At 45.5% G+C, this 22,721-nt stretch overlaps 1 protein-coding gene across 2 annotated transcripts; it reads right to left on the reverse strand.

Annotated features, from left to right (window-relative positions):
• Positions 1-10,295: 10,295 nt before the first annotated feature.
• TENT5A (terminal nucleotidyltransferase 5A) lies at positions 10,296-17,339 on the reverse strand. Of its 2 annotated transcripts, none has more exons than XM_005210701.5 (3): positions 17,026-17,339; positions 16,239-16,803; positions 10,296-15,112 (listed from the first exon to the last, which is right to left on the reverse strand). In XM_005210701.5, the coding sequence occupies exons 1-3, from the start codon at positions 17,043-17,045 to the stop codon at positions 14,336-14,338; spliced, it is 1,362 nt and encodes a 453-aa protein (XP_005210758.1). In that variant the 5' UTR covers positions 17,046-17,339; the 3' UTR covers positions 10,296-14,335. The 2 variants fall into 2 exon arrangements, with proteins under 2 accessions (XP_005210758.1, XP_002690091.2); XM_002690045.5 differs by having other exon boundaries at positions 17,082-17,184.
• Between the last annotated feature and the right edge of the window lie 5,382 nt (positions 17,340-22,721).

Genomic DNA, 22,721 nt, shown 5'->3' on the forward strand with positions numbered 1-22,721 from the left:
GCCTGGTGAGCTACAGTCCATGGGGTCGCAAAGAGTCAGACATGACTGAGAGACTAAGCATAAGCACAGCTGTTAAAAGCAATGCTATACCCACCTAATTATATCTGTATAGCAATGACCTAAGTCACTTAGAATTACTTATGGTGCTGTGCTTAGTCATTCAGTCATGTCTGACTCTGCGAGCCCATGGACTGTAACCTGCCAGGCTCCTCTGTCCATGGGGATTCTCCAGGCAAGAATACTGGTGTGGGTTTCCAGGGGATCTTCCCAACCCAGAGATCAAACCCAGGTCTCCCACACTGCAGGCAGATTCTTTACAGTCTGAGCCATCTACCAGTCCATTTTTTGGGTTGCTCAGGTGGCGCTAGTGGTAAAGAACCCGACCACCAAAGCAGAAGATGTAAGAGATGCAGGTTCAGTGCCTGGGTCAGGAAGATCCCCTGGAAGAGAACATGGCAACCCACTCCAGTATTCTTGCCTAGAGAATCCCATGGACAGAGGAGGCTGGCAGGCTACAGTCCATAGGGTCACAAAGAGTCGGACAGGACCGAAGCGACTTAGCACACAGCACACAGTCTCTTTTTACAGTAAGGAAACAAAAATCCAAAAGGGTTACCTTGTTTAAAGTTAAAAAAGTTGTAAGCGGTGGGACCAGATTTCAAGCTTGAAAGTTTGGCACTGTATTTTGTGCCCTTGCAGCCCTGCAGCCTTGGGGCAGGGCTGGCCCTTCCCACTCCCAGGCTAATGATGGATGGATACTAAGATCAGAGCATGAGGCTCCATGCATCAGGCTCCCACAAAGCCTACTTTGCAATGAGTGTTTCTGGTTGCATTACAGGAAAGAGAAACTGCTCTAGATGGCTCACCAAAAGTTTAAATGCAGAAAGAGGGTACTTACAAAATCTCGGAAAAGGCTGACCGAAGTGGAGACAGAGGGCCTACTGAACCTGCACTTTAGTGTAGCCTGTGCTACTGCTGACGCCTGCACAGCCTAGAGCCTGTGCTCTGCAACCAGAGAAGGCACCGCAGTGAGAAGCCTGTGCACGGCAACTAGAGAGTAACCCCCTGCTCGCTGCAACTCGAGAAAAAAGCCTGCTCGCCGCAAACAAGACCCAGCACAGCCAAAACTAAATAAATACCATTTTAAAAAAATTGCAGATGCTCTTGCATCACTCAAGGCTGACTAAATGAAAATCACATGAATGGGTTTCCTTAAGCACCATCTTAGAAACACTTCAACTGGTGCTGGTACAGGACTAGAATCCAGGCCCTCAGCCCTGGCCTTGCCCTCCACTCCCAATCACCCTCAACTATCTACCAAGAGACAAAGAATCTTGTTGACATTGTGTATTGAGAAAGGTTTGTGACATCATTAAGCAGACATTGCAGGCTAGGAGAAAAAAGCTAAGGAACCTTTCAGGCGGCAGAAGTAAACAGGTGTGATCAGCCTTCAGCACAAGAAGACTAATGAACATTTCAAGAGTTATAGAAATGTATTCAGACTTTCTTTACCTTTCCTTTCAAACATTTTCTCCCAAATAAGAAGAAGAAGAAAAACAGATTCAGAAGCAGCCAGCTGGTAGCAGGCATTGTCAGTAAGATGTGACGTAAGTCAGACTAATTGATCACTTTTTAAAGATTAAGTGCCTCATTCTCTGTAATAGGACATACAGAAAACAGCTTTGACAGCATTGAAGTTGCTTACTGAATTCTGAGTGCCCACTAAAAATTTAAATTAAGCTTAATTTTTGTCAGGTAATCCACTCACAATAGGCAATTTATGTGATCTCATCATGTAAGAAAAGCTCAGATACTCTTCCTGGACCTTTTACCTGCTGTATTGCTATGATGCACCTGCCATCTGGATAGATGGTTGATAGAGGGGATGTAGAAGGACCTGGATACCAATTTGCCTTGTGTGTCTCAGACAGAAATAGAATCTCCCTCTGAACACTGAACAAATTCTAAAGGCCTTTATGTCTTATCACAAGCTCTGTCTCCTTAAGTCTCATTTTTTTTTTTAACCTTAAAAGTGAGATGATCATAATATCCTTTTAATCGAATCCTCAGGATTACTTTGGTGATTAAATGTAAAATATAATTATTTTATCAAATCAAATGCACACTACTGATATCATACACTGTCTGTAAAGCCTGCCTTGGGGACTTGAATCATAGAACCACTCTTTTTCTTAGGGTTCACACTACCTCCTTTGGGCTGAGCTGTGTAGCCTCTCTTCTGCTCTTAAGTTCAGAGGATGGAGAGAAAGCAGCACTAACCATCCACAGCCAGGGGTGAGGTGTGGGAGGGGGTGGAGAGGTTAGGACATAGCAAAGAACGGTGAAGTTCAAGACTCACCCTGGAATCCTCCCTTTTTTTTTTTTTTTAACCCGCATCCATCTGGAGAGCTGGAGAGCTGGAGAAGGCGATGGCACCCTACTCCAGTACTCTTGCCTGGAGAATCCCATGGACGGAGGAGCCTGGTGGGCTACAGTCCATGGGGTCGCTAAGAGTCGGACATGACTGAGCGACTTCACTTTCACTTTTCACTTTCATGCATTGGAGAAGGAAATGGCAACCCACTCCAATGTTCTTGCCTGGAGAATCCCAGGGACGGGGGAGCCTGGTGGGCTGCCACCTATGGGGTCATACAGAGTTGGACACGAATGAAGTGACTTAGCAGCAGCAGCAGCAGCAGTAGCAGCTGGAGAGCTAGAACTCTATCCCTCCTAAATTCCATTTCCTGCTCAGTAAAGTGGGGGAAAGAATGGCGCTACTAGCTGTTAACAAGATGATGAACAGTATACATCAAGTGCTAAGCATCCTGACCCAGAGGAAGAACTCAGCAAACATCAGGTCCTCCCTCCAGGTGGCCTGGAAAGACCACATGATACAGGCCCAGGGAAGAAAGACTTCCTGCGGAGTAAGAATTCTGGTAAGCACATACTGTCAACTACTGTCCTCTCATGGAAATAAGGAAAAACTCTCTCTTTACATACCCATCCTTTATCTCCCCTGCTGACTCTCAGTACCTTGAGTTGATTCAGAAGCCCCACACATACCTGCTTTACAATGGAGCTGTACATGAAATGCTCAGTGTGTGCGCACATGCTCAATCACTTCAGTTGAGCCCGACTCTTTGCGACCGTAGGGACTGTAGCCTGCCAGGCTTCTCTGCCCATAATATTCTCCAGGCAAGAATACTGGTGTGGGTTGCCATGCCCTCCTCCAGGGGCTCTTTCTGACTCCAGGATCAAACCTGCATCTCCTACATTGCAGGCAGATTCTTTACTGCTGAGCCACTGGAGAAGCCCGAAATGCTCAGTACTATTTATGAAAAGTATCATGCTTGTTTCGCTTATCTCAACCAGTTTCCGTCCTGACATCCCTTCTGATGAGAATCACCATGGCTTAAGTGGTTTGGGACTTAGGACAATATCCAGAAAGTTCAAGTTAGTTTGCATAAATACAAGTGGCAATAATGAAAGTCTGAAACTAATTTTTGAATGATTTCTTGAAGTCGGGGATTCAATTTCTTTGGCACTTATAGAACAGCATCTAAACAGCATCTAATTGTGACCATTAGCCAGCACCACAGCATGGGAATCCCTGGTGTCTCAGCAGTAAAGAACCCGCCTGCAATGCAGAAGACACAAGAGACAAAACTTTGATCCTTGGGTCAGGAAGATCCCCTGGAGGAGGAAATGGCAACCCACTCCAGTATTTTTGCCTGGGGAATCCCATGGACAGAGGAGCCGGGAGGGCTACAATCCACAGAGTCACAAAGATTCAGACATGACTGAGCAACTGACCACACACACACACGCAACACCAGAACAGGCACTACAGCATTCTGCAACTGGGACACTCATGAAACATCAACAGCAAATAGTCACGGCAGGTATAATGCCCAGGACAGGACTGTTTGTTCCATGAGGTTTGACCAGATAGGATGCCCGTGGAAACGCCAACCGTCTCATCAGCTGAAAGGGCTGATGAACAAACTGTCCTTTATATATCTGCCTTCAAATAGCAAAGTAAATTCCTCCCGAACAGCCCCTACCCTTAACTTAAAATAGGAGACACACCTCAGTCTCTGTACTCTGCCAGAAAACTTCTCTCAGGGATTCCTTGGTTCTAAGAGATGGAACAGGTGATGAATAAGAGACTCTAGTCACTGCGCAGGGCAACTGAAGTCCTCAGTTTAACAGGCTGCCAGGTGAGGTCTGGTTTGGAACAGATAGAACACACCTGTGGGCACTAGAAGATGAACTATCCATCACCCTTGTTCTGAGCACCAGGCCACACAAAGGCTACCTGTACAAACTGGCCCACTATTCTCAGCTGCTCGAGCTCAGGAACCAAGAAGAGGCATGAAGACTCCTGCCCCAAACACCACTTCTCTTCTTCTAAGAGAGAAGAGTTCATCTCTCTTCTATTGTCTGGGGCTCCATTCTTGCCTCAAGACTGGAATTTCTCCACCTGGGTCTCTTCTGGGCCCTTTCCATGATCAGACACATTCTCTGAGATCCCATTATTATTTTAAAAGGATTCCGTTACTCTTCACTCTTCTTATATCTTTTTTAACACCCTCCCAAATAGATATTCTGCCACACCTCTCATCCTGAGCCAAATGGGATTCATTCATTCATTCACCCACCAAAATATAGCAAGCACTTCCTACATAGCAGCTGTTCTTTTGGACTTTAAGAACATGGTGGCAAAGTACATAAAGTTAGTGCCTTTATGGAACTTAATTCTATGGTGATAAATAAGTCATAAATTAAGAAATAAATCCATTTATAATATAATTTCAGGTAGGGACAGATACACTGATAATATGCATCTAAAATTAGGATAAAGGCTTAGAGTAACTTGGTAAAAATGCTGGAGGGAAACTCTAAATAGGAGAATCTCTCTGAGAAAGTAATATTTCAATAACAATAACTGATGATGGTAATAATGATAATAATAATAAAGTGAGGGCACAAGAGATACAAAAATCTGGAGAAAGAACTTTCTGTGGAGCTGGAACAAACAGCAGATGCTCTAAAGAGGGAACGAGCTTGGCCACTCATTATTCTGGCAAATTTCTTAATTTCACTGCAGTTTCGTGTTTTATTTGTTTGTGCATATCCCTGTTTCACTTTTCAATTAAGACCACAAGTGAGAAGGAGCCAGCTTCAAATAATCCTTGTAATTCTTCACAGAGTATCAAGCCAAGGGGATAAGAAAGTATTTATTAACTGTTTGGATGATGGTGAAAGCTGTGGATTTGTCCTACTCAGTGCAGGCCGGAGGAGAACATAAGTCACCAATGACAGTTTAAAAAATGCTCCTTAAATAAGATCTCTACCCTGACAAAACAAATACCCAGACTGACAACACACCCAGCTCCACACAAACTGGGACCGGGTAAGGTCTGGGGTGCCTGGTGCATTTGAAGCCTCTGAGAAAAGAACTTTCACAGCTCTGGGAAAAACGGGAAAAAAAAAAAGCAGCAAAGACTAAGTTGTAATAACTTCAAGATGACAGTTAACCAGAAGTGGTTACATAAGAAACATTCAAGGGAATTTTAATGTGCTGCAGCAAACAGAATTATAGGGCAATAAAATTTCAAGGTGCATTCTAGTTAAGCCCTAAAGATTTTTGCAGTGGTTTTGAAAAAGAGAATGCAAACGTCCAGCAGCTCGGCGGGGTGGGGGGGGATTTTTGCTTCCCTCAGCAGAAACTGCAAAATATCTATCTTTATCCTTCCTGCCAAACGAGCAAATGGCCAGTGCCTATCCACACAGGGGGCTACCTGTGGGGAGATCTGCTCCTGAAAGCTCCCAGGAAGGCACATTTCAAGGGCTATTACCCTCATCCAGATTCCCCATTAGTCTACAGGGCTCTTTATAGTACCCCATGCAGAGCTAAGCCTCATGAGTAATTAACCCCAGGGTAGCTGAAAAATTAAATTTCAGCAACTAAGTTCTGCTTGTAAGTGGAACCAAGCTTCTAAAGGTCAATGGACCAGGCCTTCCCCTTCTTTTGGGTCTCAGAGTCTAACACAAGGCTGAACACGTAAAAAGCATTCAGCAAATATTTAATGAATGAACCATGTTTCAAAGGGTTTGCTGCCACAGGGCTGCTCTCTGTGAATACAGCATTTCATGGTACCTGAAGTTAGATATTAACAAGTTATAAAGTGTTCTGGACTCTAGCTGTATACTAGGAAACGTTTTCAGCCAACCTAGGTTTTAGGCTTGCCTGTTAAAATGCAGGACTCCCAATTCAATTTGCATCTCAGATAAATACAGATAATTTTTAGTATAAGTATGTCCAAAATATTGCATGGGACAAACTTACCCTTTTAAAACAATCATGGCATCTCTGAATTTCAAATTTAACTGGGCATTGTGTATTTTTATTTACAAAATCTGGCAACTCTAATTCAGACATTAGGCCTTGAACTTGACTGAATTTGTTTCTCTTCTCTGACAATCAGACTCCAAAATGCAGATATTTTAATACTTCTTTACATTCCCTATTAAAATCAAGAACATATGAAGCATGATCGTCTTTACCTTATTTGAAGAGGTCTATAGGAAGATACTCCAGACCTTATGCAATTCAGAATTAGTGCATAGGATGGCGATATCCATAGTGCCTAGTGTAGCTCCTTACGTTGAATTTTGCTAGAAGAAGAAAAAATAGAAAGAATAGGGTTTCAGCCGTTTTCTAATGACATGGCCAGATGATGCCACAAAATCTTGGCATTACTGATAAGTACACACTGTGCTGGAAAATCAATAGTTTCTGAAGGGGATTCTGAAGGGAACTTTCCATTATGGAGGTTAGAAATAACTTAGCCCCACACTCATAAATTCCTGCCGTTGGGGCGCTCCATGTCCCTCGGCAGAAAGCACAGGCCTCGTCCTAACTTCATAAACTGCAACGCTGGAATGGCTGCTTTTAAAAATTACTAAGGGCATCTATTTTTGAAAACAGCATTTTTCAACGATTTTTAATGCCAGTGATTGAGCTAAGAAAGTAAATACAAGAACAGCTGTCCCTTCACTTTAAGAAAACCTGATCTGCTGAAAGAGCTTAGGTAAGCAGGTAAATGGTGAAAGTGGTTATTTATATTAAATAATAATTCATTTCAACACTCCACCAACTATTAGCATCCCCTAGCATTTAGAAAAAATCATTTACTCCCTTGCAAAGAGTTTCTAAACAACTTCCCCGGGTTTTCTGTATATTAGGGTGGTGAAATTTTCATTCCCTGCTCATTTTAGTCTCCATATTTAAAAATATCTACATAATGGTTTGTAGTTACAGTTAGTGTTCCCTTGCCTTAACGCTCTAAGGTAATATAAATTCTTCCTGCTGTTCTACAGAAAAAGACTTGCCTATAACTCAACTCTCTTCAATCCACTTCCTTTTCTTCAAAACTTGTAGATACAATTTTTATGATGTGTGTGAATAAAACACATTTTATTTCCATTCCTTCATATGCTCTCCTAACACTTAAGTATGCTGCTGCTAAGTCACTTCAGTCATATCCGACTCTGTGAGACCCCATAGACAGAAACCCATCAAGCTCCCCTATCCCTAGGATTCTCCAGGCAAGAACCCTGGAGTGGGTTGCCATTTCCTTCTCCAAGGCATGAAAGCGAAAAGTGAAAGTGAAGTCGCTCAGTCGTGTCCCACTTAGCGACCCCATGGACTGCAGCCTACCAGGCTCCTCCGTCCACGGGATTTTCCAGGCAAGAGTACTGGAGTGGGATGCCATTGCCTTCTCCAACACTTAAGTATGGTAGACATTAAAAAATTAAACTCACTATGCATTACTGTTTCTACAAATAGATTCACTTCCCTAGAAATAGCAAAGAAGGATCAGTCTTCATTTTTCAGTAAAAACTTTATTTGAGAATAGTTTTATATTTAAAGAAAAATTGTGAAGAGAGTACAGAGAATTTCCATATACCCTAAATCCACTTTCCCCACCAGTAATGTCCTACAGTAGCATGGGACATTTGTCATTAACTAATGAACTGAGATGGAAATATTATTTCAATAACACGGCACTTTATTCAGATTCCCTGAGATTTTACCTCACGTCATTTTCTTTCCCAGATCCCATCCAAGACACTGGAGGACAATCAGTTGTCATGTCTCCTTAGGCTCCTCTTCCCTGTAGCCGTTTTCAGATTTTTCTATGTTTTGATGATTTAAGGAATACTAGTCTGATACTTTATTGTATACTCCTCAATTCAAATTTGTCTTTTTCTCTTCTCACAATTAGACATTACAGCTTTGGAGAGGAAGATTGTGGAGGTAAAGTACCATTTTCACCATCTCATAACCAAAGGTGTTTGTTATCGTCATGATTTATCACTAATGATGGGGACCATGATCACCCGGCTTAGAAGGTCTGTCCGGTCTCTCCAGTGGTAAAAGTATTCTTTATTCACTTTTTTCCATACAATGCACTTTAGAAATAAGTCATCACACCCAGCTCATGCTTAACAGGCTAGGAGTTAAGCTCTACCTCCTGGAGTAAGCAGTATCTACACGGATTATTTGGAATTCTGCATGGGAAATTTATTTTTTTTGCTTCCATTTATTTATGTAACCATCTATTTCTATCCATGTGGTGGACTCACAGACATTTTATATTTTAGGTTAGAATCAAATACTACTATTTTTTTTTTTTTTGCTCAAATTGTTCTAGTTATGGCCATTGGAGTTCTCTCAGATGGCCCCTGTGTCCTTTTGACATGCCCTTCATCCCTGTTTTTTGTTGTTGCTGTTTTTCCTTTTTTAGCACATCTTATCTTTCTGAAACAAGATGTTCCAGATTCCTCCGAAGTATTCCCTGTCCCAGCCCTTGATCCAGCCATTTGTCAAAGGAGACCTGGTTCCTTTTTTGGGAGCACAGCACTAGAAATCAAGACCTGGGTGTTGCTGGGTGAAAGCCATTGTCAATTTAAATCATTTTTCTCCCCCTCTCCCACTTGACTGTATTTGCTATTAGACTGCAGGACATTCATATTTTTATTTTAAACTTAGTTCTAAGAAGGAAATTACGGCTTAATTTCTGAGGTATTTAATGATTTTAACAGTTATATTCTACTTAATATTCTAAAACTATGATTTTGATTTCCTTGTTTTTGCTTTCTGGGTATTAATTTTTTGTCTTTTTTCTTCTCAAAGAAACTATTGCATGCAAGTTAAGATTATTCCCAAAGAAAAGAAGAGTGCGTTACTTCTCTCCAGGCTTAGCTAGGTGCAGTCTGGTAGTTCAACTAGAAATAGTAGGGTATACCTAAGGCTACCCTTTAAGTAGGAGCTTAATATATACTGTCCTTATTCAACCCTTGCTTAAAAAGGAGTCTTGTGATGACCACAGACATGCAAGGGATGGTTGTAAAAAAAAATGAAGAGGTTGCAACAAAGGAAGAAGAGAATGACACACAAATACCACTACCAAACCCAATAACCACCTAGTATTTTTATAATGTGTATGTGAGGGAAACTGGCTTTGAATACCAGGAATGGCTCTTTCTTAGATACAGTGTCAAGCATGCATTCTGTCCAACATCAGAACTTTCAATGGTTTTATAAACCACAAGGATGTCCTATATTAGCTGAGGCTTACCAAACTCTCATACTACTAGTAGTGAGAAAGTCTCCAAAGAAACACATAGAAAAAATAAATGGCTGCTCCCTGGCAATCTGAACAGGTGAGATTACATGAAATGCTTGTCAAAGAGCAATGTCTTTGCACTCGGTACATGCACACAAATAAAGCACAAATTAGATCCTATGATCACTCTTCCTTCCAATTAGTGACTTTCAAAAGGTCCTCCCTTCCTCCCAAGGTGAACACTCTGAGTAACACTATAGAGCCTTAGATGACACACATAAAACCGGTGATGACCTCATCACAGCACTTGGGCTACTCCCGAGAACCAAAGCCCCCTCAGGGCTACAGCAGCCCTACAGTCCAGAATCAGGAGCCTCTACTGATCCTGGAAGACAGCTCTGCCTGCGGCACTTAACACGGCTAAGCTCATAACCAGATTCAAAATGTCAGTACTCATTATCTAGATTCTAATGGAGCTGACCGAGCCAGTCAAGAGTTGGGCTGGCTGTAAGCTGGGCATTTTAGTGACTTGTACTCCAATCAGAAGTTGATAAAGGTGGGTCTTCTCCAAACACTGCCCCATCTTTTCTCATGGACACAGCTGGACTCGGAGGATATGGTCTTTAGACAGCACAGACACGGAAGACAACACACAAATCAATAGAAAAAAATAACTTCTTTTTATTTACAAAAAAAAAAATCCAAATATTGGATGCTGTAAACAAAATTCACAATCTGTTCCCTCTAGCGTTGATTCAAACATGTCAGTTTTTAAAGAGTCCATTCTCCATCAACTCCTTTTCTGCCTGTGACACAGTCTAAAGTGAAAGTATTCCAAAAGAGTGACCCCAGAAGCAGCTTGCTGCAAACAGGACGTCTCAGAGCAGGTGATGGTTGTAGAGAGGTCGAAGAGACAGCCAGCGGGCAGAGACTCCTCTATTCTGCAAGGATTTGCAGCCATTCTCACCAAGTTACTTGCCATCTTCCAACTCTGTACTTTGACCATGTACTTTGTTAGCAAGCCATTATTATGACAAAATATTACATAGAGATTCTTTCTTAGCACTAAAAAGGCTATGCTATGAGAGATCATAAAGAAAGATTATATTCAAACAGGTACTATATATGAAATTACTTTTTTTGGCTTTTGGCGTCATCTAACACATGTTGTCTTCAAACAACAAAAAAGCTTATTTCTGAACTGCTGACAGCTTTTAACATAATACATTTCATTTACAAAATAGTTCACAATATTTATTTGGCAAGCATTGCACTGAAAACAACTTTACACGCAGTAAGGCAACCTACAATAAGCAAACAGAAAGGGGTGGCAAAAACGAACAGTATGTTCACTCTTCTTGGCGTTTCCTCCTTGGCTTGGCTTACAGACCTTCCATCCTTGCAATGCTGGAGCCTCATTAAAACAGTCCACCCAATACCAAGAGTGAGCAAATATTTGATCCCGTTTCTGGAAAGGAAAAGTCCATCTTGATGTAAGACATCTTGAGGCAATGAGACTTTACTGCAAACAAAGTCAACTTGTTAAAAGGGCACTGTCATGGGTGAAGTGTTCCCTGATGTGCCAGGCTGGACAGGTGAGAAGAACCTCCAGCAGAGGAAAAAAAAAAAAAAAAAACTTCTTCCTGCTTTAAAGTAACAGCGCACTCGACCAGATAAACACAAAGGTAAGCAAATCACAGACACTAATCAGGAGTTGAGAGCTGTCCTTTCTTCTGACTTATGACACATGGCTCTCTCTCACCAGACATTCAAATGTTTAGGCCACACATCCACAAAGATAGACATATATTCCACCGTTTGTTCAACTACATATGCACAAGACTATAGTACATACAAAAGGGAAATAAATTATATCAATCAAAGTAAATGCCGAAGGTTGTCTTGAGTACAGCCTGTTCTAACTGAAAGCCAGGTGCTGGCATTTCCAACTATACTACCAGCCCTGGAGTAAGCAAGAAAAGAACATAAATATCAGAAAACAAATGAAAAGTGTATTTTTCAAAGAAGGCCCCTCCATACAAGAATCTGTGCCATAAAATAACAGCGGATCGTTGCTCTGGCAGAGCCGGAGACCTCCAGATTCTTTGTGAAATAGTGAACGACTCATCCATCAAGAGTTAGGATAAGAAGGAACAAGGCAGATGCCCAGACGCTCCTCCTCCATTCCCGAGTGTTCCCTTAGCTTTAATCTTAGGGAATGTCCAAACAGGTAAGGAGGATGGAGCTCTGGGTTTCTGACCATTTAGTATCAGGCTTAATCTGCAAATGGAACATTTCCTGGGAATTAGCAATGAATTTCTCAAAACCCAGGGCTGGAGTGAGCGAGTCGGAGCCAGCATGGGAGAAGAAAAAGTTCCCTACAAAACAGTGAGTGGCAGTGCAGTAGCTGTTACAGCTGGGACAGAGTTCACAGGGAGGCTACTCCAGCAAACCCATCAAGTTCCGGTTAAGGCTTCAAAGAAAGATGCGCAAGAAAGGTAGTTGGATGGATTAAACTAACAATGAGCATCTGAGGGATGCCCAGATAACAAACAGATTACACTGCCAATAGGATGATGCTATTTTCTTCCCCAATCCTTCTCTAATGGATGACAACAATCAGTTGATTCTTCAGAGGGCTGCACATAGTAAGCAGTCATCCACTAGGGTTGGTAAGGGATGATGTGGCTGCCTCACAAGACAAGAGGGAAGGTTTTCGGATGTTAACTTTTGTTTTCAACAAATGCATTTTCAGAGACCAGTGTCCAAAGAAATTAAAGGCTGGGAGAAGGGATGGGTTCAAGATTAGCTGTCACTGAACTGAAATAGTAACGCCAGTTCATTTCACAAAGGTGTAACTGGTCTCTTGAGACAGAAAATAAAGTTGGAACTGATTCGATGCAAAGTGAGTGAATTTGAAGTACAGTACTAAATATTTAAATGCAGTGTGACAACCAGATCGAAGATGTTTCATGTTGGCATGAATTTATAAAATTTTATATATAATATATATCTCATATATAAATTTTAAGCAATTGTGCAAATACTCTTTAAAAAGGGTCATTTCACATTTACTAAACTCTAGTGGTCCTGGAATGCATAATGCACTCATTTAAAAATTCATTTAAATATTAATAAGTAGTGTTCAGATCACCAGAAATTCTTTTGAGCAGTCAGGGATTTAAACAGACTATCATTGATCCATGATCCACTGGATTATACATCATGGAGGTATTGCAAGTATTACAAAAACTAAAAGGGTTCAAACTGTCAAAATGGCAGTTCAGTATAAAAAAAAGAGTGCTCTGCCAAACAAATATTCTCCCATTTGTGGAATTCTATGGCTCACAAAATAAAAAGAAAACAAAAACAAAAACACTCACTAAAAAGGTATAATCTCTGCTCAATCTATCAAATATATTAATTGTTTTCCTCCTTCATTCACTTTAAGTTTTTTAGATGTGGGATTTAATTCATCACTGCAATATGCCCACGTCTCAGGTCATCCTGTTGAAAACATAAAAGCACACAGTATTTAAACATTTCCTATTTGCTACATTATTCTAGACCATAGTCAATGAACTGTGTGTATATACACATATCACAAATATGTATATATATACACATAATATACACACACATACACATGTACCTAGGATAACATCACACCAACAATGTTAACTTTATACAAGTATTTGTCAAGAAAAAAATAGGGCATCTCCTCCACCATTCACAAGCTTATGTGTTGTTTTATTTTCTTCTTGAGTCCCTGATAAAATAAGTCATTAAACCATAAAATTTTTCCACTTCAAATTTTCAGAAGGCAACAGGCACTTTGATGTATATTGGTGTGTAACAAATATAGTAACTCTTTATATATTCTACTATCTCTCTTCTACTTGGGTATTTTTATCTGGTAAATCTTTGGTCCTTGAGCATACTTTCTTTGCTACAGCTGTTTTTGCTTGCATTTTCACATTTTAAAAAATGTGAGCTATGCACGCAGCTGGAAATAATGGATTGTGTCATCATAAGTTCTGCTGTTTGTTATGAGAACTGCACCAACCTACTACTGTTCACTTGGAGCAAGCCATTTCTATTAGCGCAATGGGAGAGTTCCACAGATAGTATTCACTACAAGCCTCAGCAATCCCAATGTTGGTGTACCCCTTCTTTCTGTACCATTGTTACTATCTGAACTCCTGAATTGATAATTAAGTTGGAGGGAGACCTTTTTTTAATCTCTGTATATTCCCTTTCATGAATTCCATCTTATAAGAAACTATCCACTTGTCTTTTTTTCCTATGGCAAAGCTATGGGAGCAGGTACTGCAAACCCATATTGTCATCAAGCTTTTTTTTTCCTCTGTCTCTAGTTATTTTAGGAGAACCTGGTTGCTTTTAATGACAGGTCTCTTTTGTTTCAGGAAAGAATCCAATTGGGTAGGAGAATCAGGCGGGAGGGTTGGTAGTGGTGGGTGGGTTATTTTGAGATCGTGCCCCCATACCTATGAAAAGATCCACAAAGCTTTGCCAAGTTTAAAACCAGGAGCAGGTCATCATTGCACAAAACATATCCCTAATAAGGGCTGGATCACTCAACCTTTTTCTTTTTATTTTTCTTTTCTCTCTCTCTTTCTCTTTTTTTTCCTATCTTGTCTGAAATGGCTTCCCCACAGGACATTTTTAAATGATTCTTAATTGCAGGGTAGCCAAGTGGAGTATGTCTGTTGCTGGCATGTGAACACTGGCTGGACCTGTGCAATGTAGTAATTGCTAAAGTTGGCATCTGCTACATAGGGGGCCGGCTGGTAATAGCAAGTGACATTGGCCACGTTAGGGATGACATTCTGGTCAGCTAGCACCCGGATAGCCAGCATTGTGATCAGGTTTAAAGTCTGTCTTCTTTCATGTCCCATCAGACACACGGTACTCTCATTCACCACTCCATGAAGGGTCATGAGATAGTCATACTTGCGGTCTTCCAAGCCCACGAAGTGGTTCTGCAAATAGGACTCCAGTTTTCTCTGCTGCTCTCCAATGTCTGAGAAGTCGATGAAAAACCTGGAACACATATACCTCTGAAGGGTCTTGATTTCATCAGAGGCGGGCCTAAAGCCCCTCACTAAGAGGTTGCAGTACTTTAACAGGCCTCCCCCTCTGATTTCCTCCGGGTTCCTCGTGGCAATGATCTTGTTACAAAGGTGATCAAAGGCTTCATGGAAATCGCCATAGACGCTCTCCCCGATTATTGTGGGGTGAAACGTTTCAGTCATCGGGTTCTCTGAACACTCGTAAAAGAGGAGAAGAGAGTCTAATTTGATTTGAAAAGAATCTACACTAAATTCAAACTGCCTCCGGAGGGAATCCACAAATTTCAGTTCCACATTTTTGCCACTGTTGTTTGACAGGGATATAAGACTCCATCGGTCAGAGTCATTGCACACTTTAACCATTTTCTGCACATAAGCTTCCTACAATTTAAAAGACAAAACAAGAAGATGAGCAAACCTAGAAAAAAATAATAAATACATCCTCATCACAGCTGAGAATTATTTTGCTCCTCCCCTTTTGTTTTGTCAAGTTTCAGCAAAACACTACCTACAGGTTTAAACATTAAACAGTCTTCTGAAAACAACAACAACAAAAAATACATTTAACGAGTGGTTCTGCTGTCTGGGAAAGAGACTAGAAGTAATAGTTTGAGGCTTTTGGCAGACATAGCACAGTACTAAGCGGTTCTGTTGTCATGTCTGACTTTTGAAATGTTATTTTTTGAGAATGCTCTTACAGGTACAAGATTCACACAATATAGCTGCAATATTCAAAAGACAGAAGGGCCTACAGTAAAAAGTCAGTCTGCCTCTCATCCTGTCCTTAGTCACCTAGTTTCCCCTCCACCCGCCAGGCAACTGATAGGATCAGTATCTTGTGGGTCCCCGCAGGGATTCTGTAGTTAAAATCAAATATGAACTAAATTAAGACATTCTGGGAGTCTGGTTCCTCAGATCATTTTGACGAGCTTTGAGCCAAAGTGGGGAGGAGGGGACCCATTATATCCCGAACCCAACAACCAACCAGGAGAAAAGCCGTATTTAATCTTAATGCCTGGAGTCAGCAGAAAGCAGCTAGGAAATTAGTCACTTTTTCCAACACAATAATAAGCCCATTGACTCGCCTCTGCTGCAGGCTGCAGGAGACTCAAACATCCAATGACTCAAAAAAAAAAAAAAAAAAGATGGACAACATTTCACTCTTCTACTTATCAGAATGTACGAATGAACTCCGGACAGGACTCAAGCAAGGAAAGCCAAGAGTTAAAAAATAAGGAGAAGGAAGAGAGGGCAGGGCAGATGAGGAAGCAGAAGGCGCGGGGCGCTGAAGCAGCAAGTCAACGAAAACACTCAGACACAAGTCCACGCACCTTCGTGAACTCAGAAAAAAAATAAGATAACTGAAAAGCAAAATTAGCCAGGGCGCGCACACGGGTCCAGGTGGCCGACCCGAGCCCCGGGTGTCAGCCGTGCAGCACTCGCGCCCGGCCCGCCGCGGGGGCCCCGGGCCCCTCTGGGGTGGCGGGGGTGGGGGGAGGTGATTTACCTTGAGCGTGAGTGGTGTGATCTTCTCCTTGTTCACCCCTTCGGGTAAGAAGTCCAACAGGCAGTCCAGCACGACGTCCTTCACAGTCTGAAACTCCTCTTCCCCACGCAGGTCGGCGCAGAAGATCAGGTCCAGGTCTTTGTAGCCCAGGCCGCTGTCCTGGTGCAGGACGTGGCTGGCGGCCGAGCCGTTGAGGCGCACGTCGCGGACGCCGATGCGCTTCTCGGCCAGCCGCCGCCGCACCACCTTCACGATCAGGCTGGGCTGCAGCTCGAGCGTGGGGAAGTTGCCGCGCCCGTGGATCGGGATGGTCTCGCTCAGGATGCCGTCCAGCCGCTGCACTTGCTCCCAGTTCAGCACGTTGCAGTGCGCGGTGGGGCTCTCGCAGTATTCCAAGCAGTGCCCGGCAAACCCGCCGCCGCCGCCGCCGCCGCAGTCGCCGCCGCTCAGATCGCCGCCCAGGGGGATGTAGGGGCCGCCGGCCAGCTCGTCCTCGGCCATGGCAAAGTACTCTTCGCCTTCCGCCATGAAGTGCCCGCCGAACGCCACTTGGCCCTGGTCGGTCCTAAGAGAGAACGGGGGGGGAAGTGGGGGAAGGAGCGCGCTGAGGACGCTGAGAAGCGGCCGGGCGGACGGGGGAGGGGGGGGGCCGCGAAGGCAGGAACGCGCCCCCTTTCCCCGCTTGAATCCCCCCGCCTCGCCTAGGGGGACACCCCAGAGACGCTCCCTCCCCAGGCCCCCGCGGTTCCCCAGCCGCGCGCCGCGCCCCGCAAGAGCAGCCCCGCACCAAAAGTATCTCTGATGCATCTGGAAAAGCGCAAGCGGGAGTCCCGTCTGTGTCACCTGGAGGCGGCCGCCCCTTCTAGGAGCGCGGCGAGCGAGGAACTGCGAGACAACTCTTCGCGAGCAGCGAGTGCGCTCCCGGCCGCGGCAAGCGACTCGAGTCCTTCCTAGACCCCCGCCGCCCGCGCCGGCCACTCCCGCCCCTCGCCCCCGCCCGCGCCGCCTGAGTCGCGGTGGTCCCGGAGGTGGCGGCTCCTGCTGCCGCCGCCGCCGCCGCCGCCGCACACGTTCCTGTCTCTGGAGCTTTAGCAGTTGTGCGGGAGAAACGGCCTCAGTACTTTTTTTATACGAGGTCCTCTGGGCGCTTCCGGGGCCCTGCGCCGCACGAATCGCCACACCCTCCTCATCTGCATAGGGCACCGCCCCCGCCCGCCCGCCCGGCTGCCCGAGCCCCGCGGAGCTGAAAGGCTGCGGCGGCCGGTCCCGGAGTGCGAGGCCGGCGGCGGTTGTGAGTGTGCACTCGTGTGCTTGTACTTATATTTGACGTATGGATTTCCCCCCCACACACACACACAAAGCCCCTCTTTTTATTTTTTATTTTTTCCCCTCCAACGAAGAAACATTTCCGATGCCTCAAGAGTTCTAAGTCGCCCGCACAACCAGAGCCCGGCGAAATTCGCGCAACTGCAGAAACTTCCCAAACATAAAATTCTCGCCTTTTCTGGCGCGTCATTATGGCATGTGGACGGGGCTCCAGAGGTTCTTTCGACTCCCCCAACCCCCGACCATCGTTTTATTAGACAATGTGTGGTGTCAAGCTAGACCATTTACTCCGTTAATAAACCCGGCCTCGGCGAGAACTAAGGCGCCCACTTCCCCTTGCCGGTCAGGCGGCGCGCGCGAGGGGAAGGGCGAGCTCCCCCGGGTTTCGATTCTCCAGACCTCAGGCGGCGCGGGGAGCTCGGCGTGAGCCCGCGGAGCGCGGGGGCGGGGCCGAGCGTGCGCCCGTCTCCCGCGCGCGCGAGCGGGCCGGGGGCGCGGCGTGGGGCTAGCGCGCGTCTCCGAGCGGGCGCCCCGGCGGGCCTGACAGCCGGAAGGGCGCGCCGCCAGCGGCTGAGGACCCGGCGGGCCCGGAGTGCGGCGCGCGGGGAGCGCGCGAAGGGCTGCCGAGCCGGGCAGGACGCTCCGGCGGCGCGTTCTCTCGCTGAGACCTTAGGCGGAGAAGCGCGTTCGTTCCCGGGGCGCATAAGGTTTTCCTTTTTCAAGTGAGTGTGCTAATGTCGGTGTGAAACGAGCTGGTATTTCACGACCCGCGAAAAGTACGAGTTTAAAGGACACAAACGTTCCTCTCGCAGCCCCTCAACTTCAGTCGCCTCAACGGCGCGAAAGGAGCGTGGTGTTATCTCCGCGCGCCCTCGCGCTCACACGCGCCCCCCGCCCAGCCCACCCCGGTCTTTGCTGGAAAGCGCCCCCCTCTTCGGACAGTCAAGTCTGGCTGCTCGATGCCTCTTTTCAAACTTAAAAGAGTAACTTTCCTTCTCGTGGAGGCTGCGGGCTCCTGGGGTGGGGGGCGCCTGGGAAGCTTGGAAACCCCCGCCTGTGGCCCCGCACGACCCCGGCCGCCCTGCCTGCGAGGGAACACGACCCCCCCTCCGAACAGGGGGAGCCCCGGCCTCGTCACCGAAGCTGAGTGCCTTGAGGGGGGTGCTGGAGAGTTAGGGGGGACGGTCACCCGCCGAGCCTCCAGCTGCGTGGCAACGCCGCCCCCTGCCGGTGCCCTGCGGCGCTGCTCTCAAAGCGGAGGAACCAGCGGGACCGCAGACGGAAGCCATTACTCCTCAGCGCCGGCCTCGCGAGGTGCGGGAGTCCGGGAAGGGACCGCGGAACAACCAGCCACACGATTCTCACGGGCCCATCGCTTCCCCAGATGCACACTCATGGATCTAGTCACCTGTGCATAACTGCGCGTGTGTTGTGAGAAAGGTGTGATTTGACATAGAGCAGTGGTGGACTTGGACTTCCCTGGTGGCACAGTGGATAAGAATCCGCCCGCCGATTCAGGAGACATGAGAGACGCGGGTTCCATCCCTGGGTCGGGAAGATCCCCTGGAGGAGGGCGTGAAAACTCACTCCAGCACTCTTGCCTGGAGAACCCCATGGACAGAGGAGCCTGGTGGGCTACAATCCACGGGGTCAGAAACAGCCGGACACGACTGAAGCGACATAGTACTCACACACACAATGGTGGACTAACTGGGACGAGCGGAGCTGGGGGAGACTAGAGGAGCGGCGTCCTTTTGATCGGATCTTGAAAAGTGGACTTGCCTTGGTAGTTGGGAAAGGAGAAAAGCACTGCCAGCAAAAGGGAAGAATGTAAGAGAATTGGAGTTTGAGCAAGGCCTTATAGACCGCCACTGTAAGAAATGAGATTGGTGGTACATCTCGATACAAACCAGATTGGTTCTAGGAACTTACTGAGAACCTCCGGGCAATACTCTCCTTAGCTCTTTACACTTAACACCTCGTTTAATCTTCACTTGAGAAGATATCCTCTATCACAGGGATTTGGAAACAAGAATTGTGAGGTATAGATTTGCCCAAATTTCATAGCTAATCAGTGGTGAGTTCAGGCCTCGAAACCAACCCATTTCTCTGCTGCTGCTGCTAAGTCGCTTCAGTCTGTCTGACTCTGTGCAACCCTATAGACAGCAGCCCACCAGGCTCCTTTGTCCATGGGATTTTCCATGTCCCTGGGATTCTCCAAGTAAGAACACTGGAGTGGGTTGCCATTTCCTTCTCCAATACATGAAAGTGAAAAGTGAAAGTGCAGTCGCTCAGTCGTGTCTGACTCTTAGCGACCCCATGGACTGCAGCCTACCAGGCTCCTCTGTCCATGGGATTTTCCAGGCAAGAGTACTGGAATGGGGGGCTATTGCCTTCTCCACTCATTTCTCTGGGGAGTGCTATTTAGCCATAGTTTTCAGAAATAGGATATATGTAGCCTACCAGTACCCCCTGGTACTTTGAACCTCTGGATTTGAACGAAAAAGAAAAGGCCTTTTCTATAATGAAACACATGTTCAAGACTAGTATGAATTCTGCCCCTGAAAACAAAAGCAATGGAGTAGATTATGTAGTAGGTGAAAATGAAAGTCACTCAGTCACGTCTGACTGCAACACCATGTACTATAGCCTGCCAGGCTCCTCTGTCCATGGAATTCTCCACTCAAGACTACTGGAGTGGGTAGTCATTCCCTTCTCCAGGGGATCTTCTGGACCCAGGGCTCGAACCTGGGTCTCCGGCATTGCAGGTGGATTCTTTACTGTCTGAGCCAGCTGAGAAGCCCAGTATTGGGTACACTGCACTAAAAAAAAAAAAAAAAAATAGGTTTAGCCCCACTGCCATTATTTTATACTTTAACCCTTCTCCCAAAAAAAGTGGGGAAGAAAAAAGAAAGCATTAGAGTCTCTCAGCCCTTGGCTACCTGGGCTTCAGGAAATCTTAAAGATTTTGGCCTGTGGGGCTAAAGGAATCTACATTTTGGCAAGTTGTCCATGTGATTCCTAACACAAGGGCCCAGTCTCAATTTACACCAGGCTGACAAGGGATACTGCAGCCTGGTTCTCTAGGTGGGCACCTTCTCCCTGGCAGAGGCTGCTCTTTTCTGCCTGGCTGCTCTCATGACCTTTCCCAAGAGTGGAGAGCATGGCTGAGAGGCAGAGGTGGAGCCTGAGGCCAGCTGCCAGAGAGCCTGCAGTGCATTAGATCCTATGCTGGAGAAGGGTGAGTCCCAGGGGCAGTGGGGCAAGATGCCTTCTCCCAAGTCTCCAGGACTTTGTGGCTGACACTTCCCTGACCCTCTAACAAAGTGGTAGGCCTCCGCATCTGGGTTCTCCCTTGCTAGCACCCTTCCTAATACCAATAATCCAGACCCCCACCTCCTGCGCTATTACATCTGGGATCTCTTACTTTTGGCAACACTGCATAGTATTTGACTGGATTCATATGGGCCTGATTCATAGTGGCCACTTTATACATATTGTTGAATGAAAGTGTCTGTTGTTCGTTGTTCTTTGTCCCTCTTCTCCCTGTCTTCAAACTGAGATAATATTTACATTCTGGAAAAGAAACGGTTCATCCTTACATGAAATTGCAAATTTTGCAATTGCAAGTATTTCTTTTTCCCTAGAAACCAAACTAATTATCAAATGAGAAAGTCCCTACTCTCCAAACATGTTCATTGCCAAGATCACCTCTCAACACAGTTACCCTTGGATTAAATTTAGGTGCAGAGTTGCCATATACATGTCTGTATACGAGGCTTTAAACAGGCTTTAATTTCTGTAGCTTTTTGGTAAATAATTTACTTTTTCTCATCTTAAAGGGGAGGAAGATCTATGGCAATATAATGCTATATGTCTGTATCTGTAGTTCTTAAAGGAAAGCTAAAAAAAGAAACACTTATGGCTAGTTAACCTGGATTTAAAAGTGACAGTCTATCTGGACTTAGCAAAATAAAAAATTCCATTTTGGCCTGGAGAGTACTTAATGTTACTGAGTTGGTTATAATGTGCCAGACACTATGCTCAGTATCTTATAGACACCATTTCTTTTAAACTTTCTCCACATATCAGAGCTCTACATATCACATCCCCGTTTTCCAGATGGGGGAGATGAGGCAGAGGAAGGTTAAGGAACTGACAGAAGTGGCAGAGCCTCGGTTCACAGCCACTCCTGTGGCTGCTCTCTGCAGCTTTTCCTCTGGGAGCCTTCCTTCCCCCTGTCATTTCATTTTCCTTTTAGGCTTAAAACTGAACTGGAACTGTACTCTACTCCTACTTTCTTTCCAAATTCTATGTTCAGATTGTATAGAACATCGAAGACCAAGGTGTTTTGTCCTGAAACAGCTGCTGAGGTCAGAATGCACCTGGCTGGGTGGATGAGAGTATCTTCGTCAGTCAGAAAGGCCTGCCTCCCTGACTGGGGGGTCCAGAAAGTTAGCAGCCTTCCAAAGAGGCTTTGAGAAAACCACACACACACACACACATAGAAACAGGGTGGGGAGGGTCACAGTCTGCCCCAATTTCACTTAGTCTCGCTACCCTTCCCATTTTGCTTTGTCTGCTTCCTGTCTTTTCAGGAATGTTTTCAGAAGATAAGCAGCAAATAAATATGCAATGATTCCCCCACGCTCACATCCAAACGTTGCTTAGAACACAGCAGTGAGGCCTGGTTCCTCTCTCTCCCCAGATTTTTGTCTTGCTCTTCATCTTTTCACACCAGCTCTCTCTACCCTCTCCAAGGATTATCCACCTTCCCCTGCCCCTGCCCTTTCCACCAAAAGTGACAGAACCCTGCAGAAATATCTTGTCCCCTCACCCCCACCCTGCGCCAGAGCAGTGGGATGTAAAGATTTTGGGGCCACTCCCCACACCCTTGCCATTTACCGCCTTCCTAGGGCAGAGTGGTTCCTGAGGCCATGCAGGACAGACAGGCGTCCTTCTCCAGCCATGTCCGCACAGAAGTCCGCATTGCAGGGCAAACGAGAGCTTTCTGTCATCCAGTAATTATTAGTAGAACAGCAGCCAGTCAAAGGGCTTCATGTAAAAATTAAAACTCCTGGGAAATTAGTCAATACATTACCTGTTTCCCCAGGGAATGCTGCTTGTGAAATGACTCTCCTCATGTTTCTTCAGGGA

The sequence above is a fragment of the Bos taurus genome, chromosome 9, assembly GCF_002263795.3.
Source record: "Bos taurus isolate L1 Dominette 01449 registration number 42190680 breed Hereford chromosome 9, ARS-UCD2.0, whole genome shotgun sequence".
Taxonomy (NCBI): Eukaryota; Metazoa; Chordata; class Mammalia; order Artiodactyla; family Bovidae; genus Bos; species Bos taurus.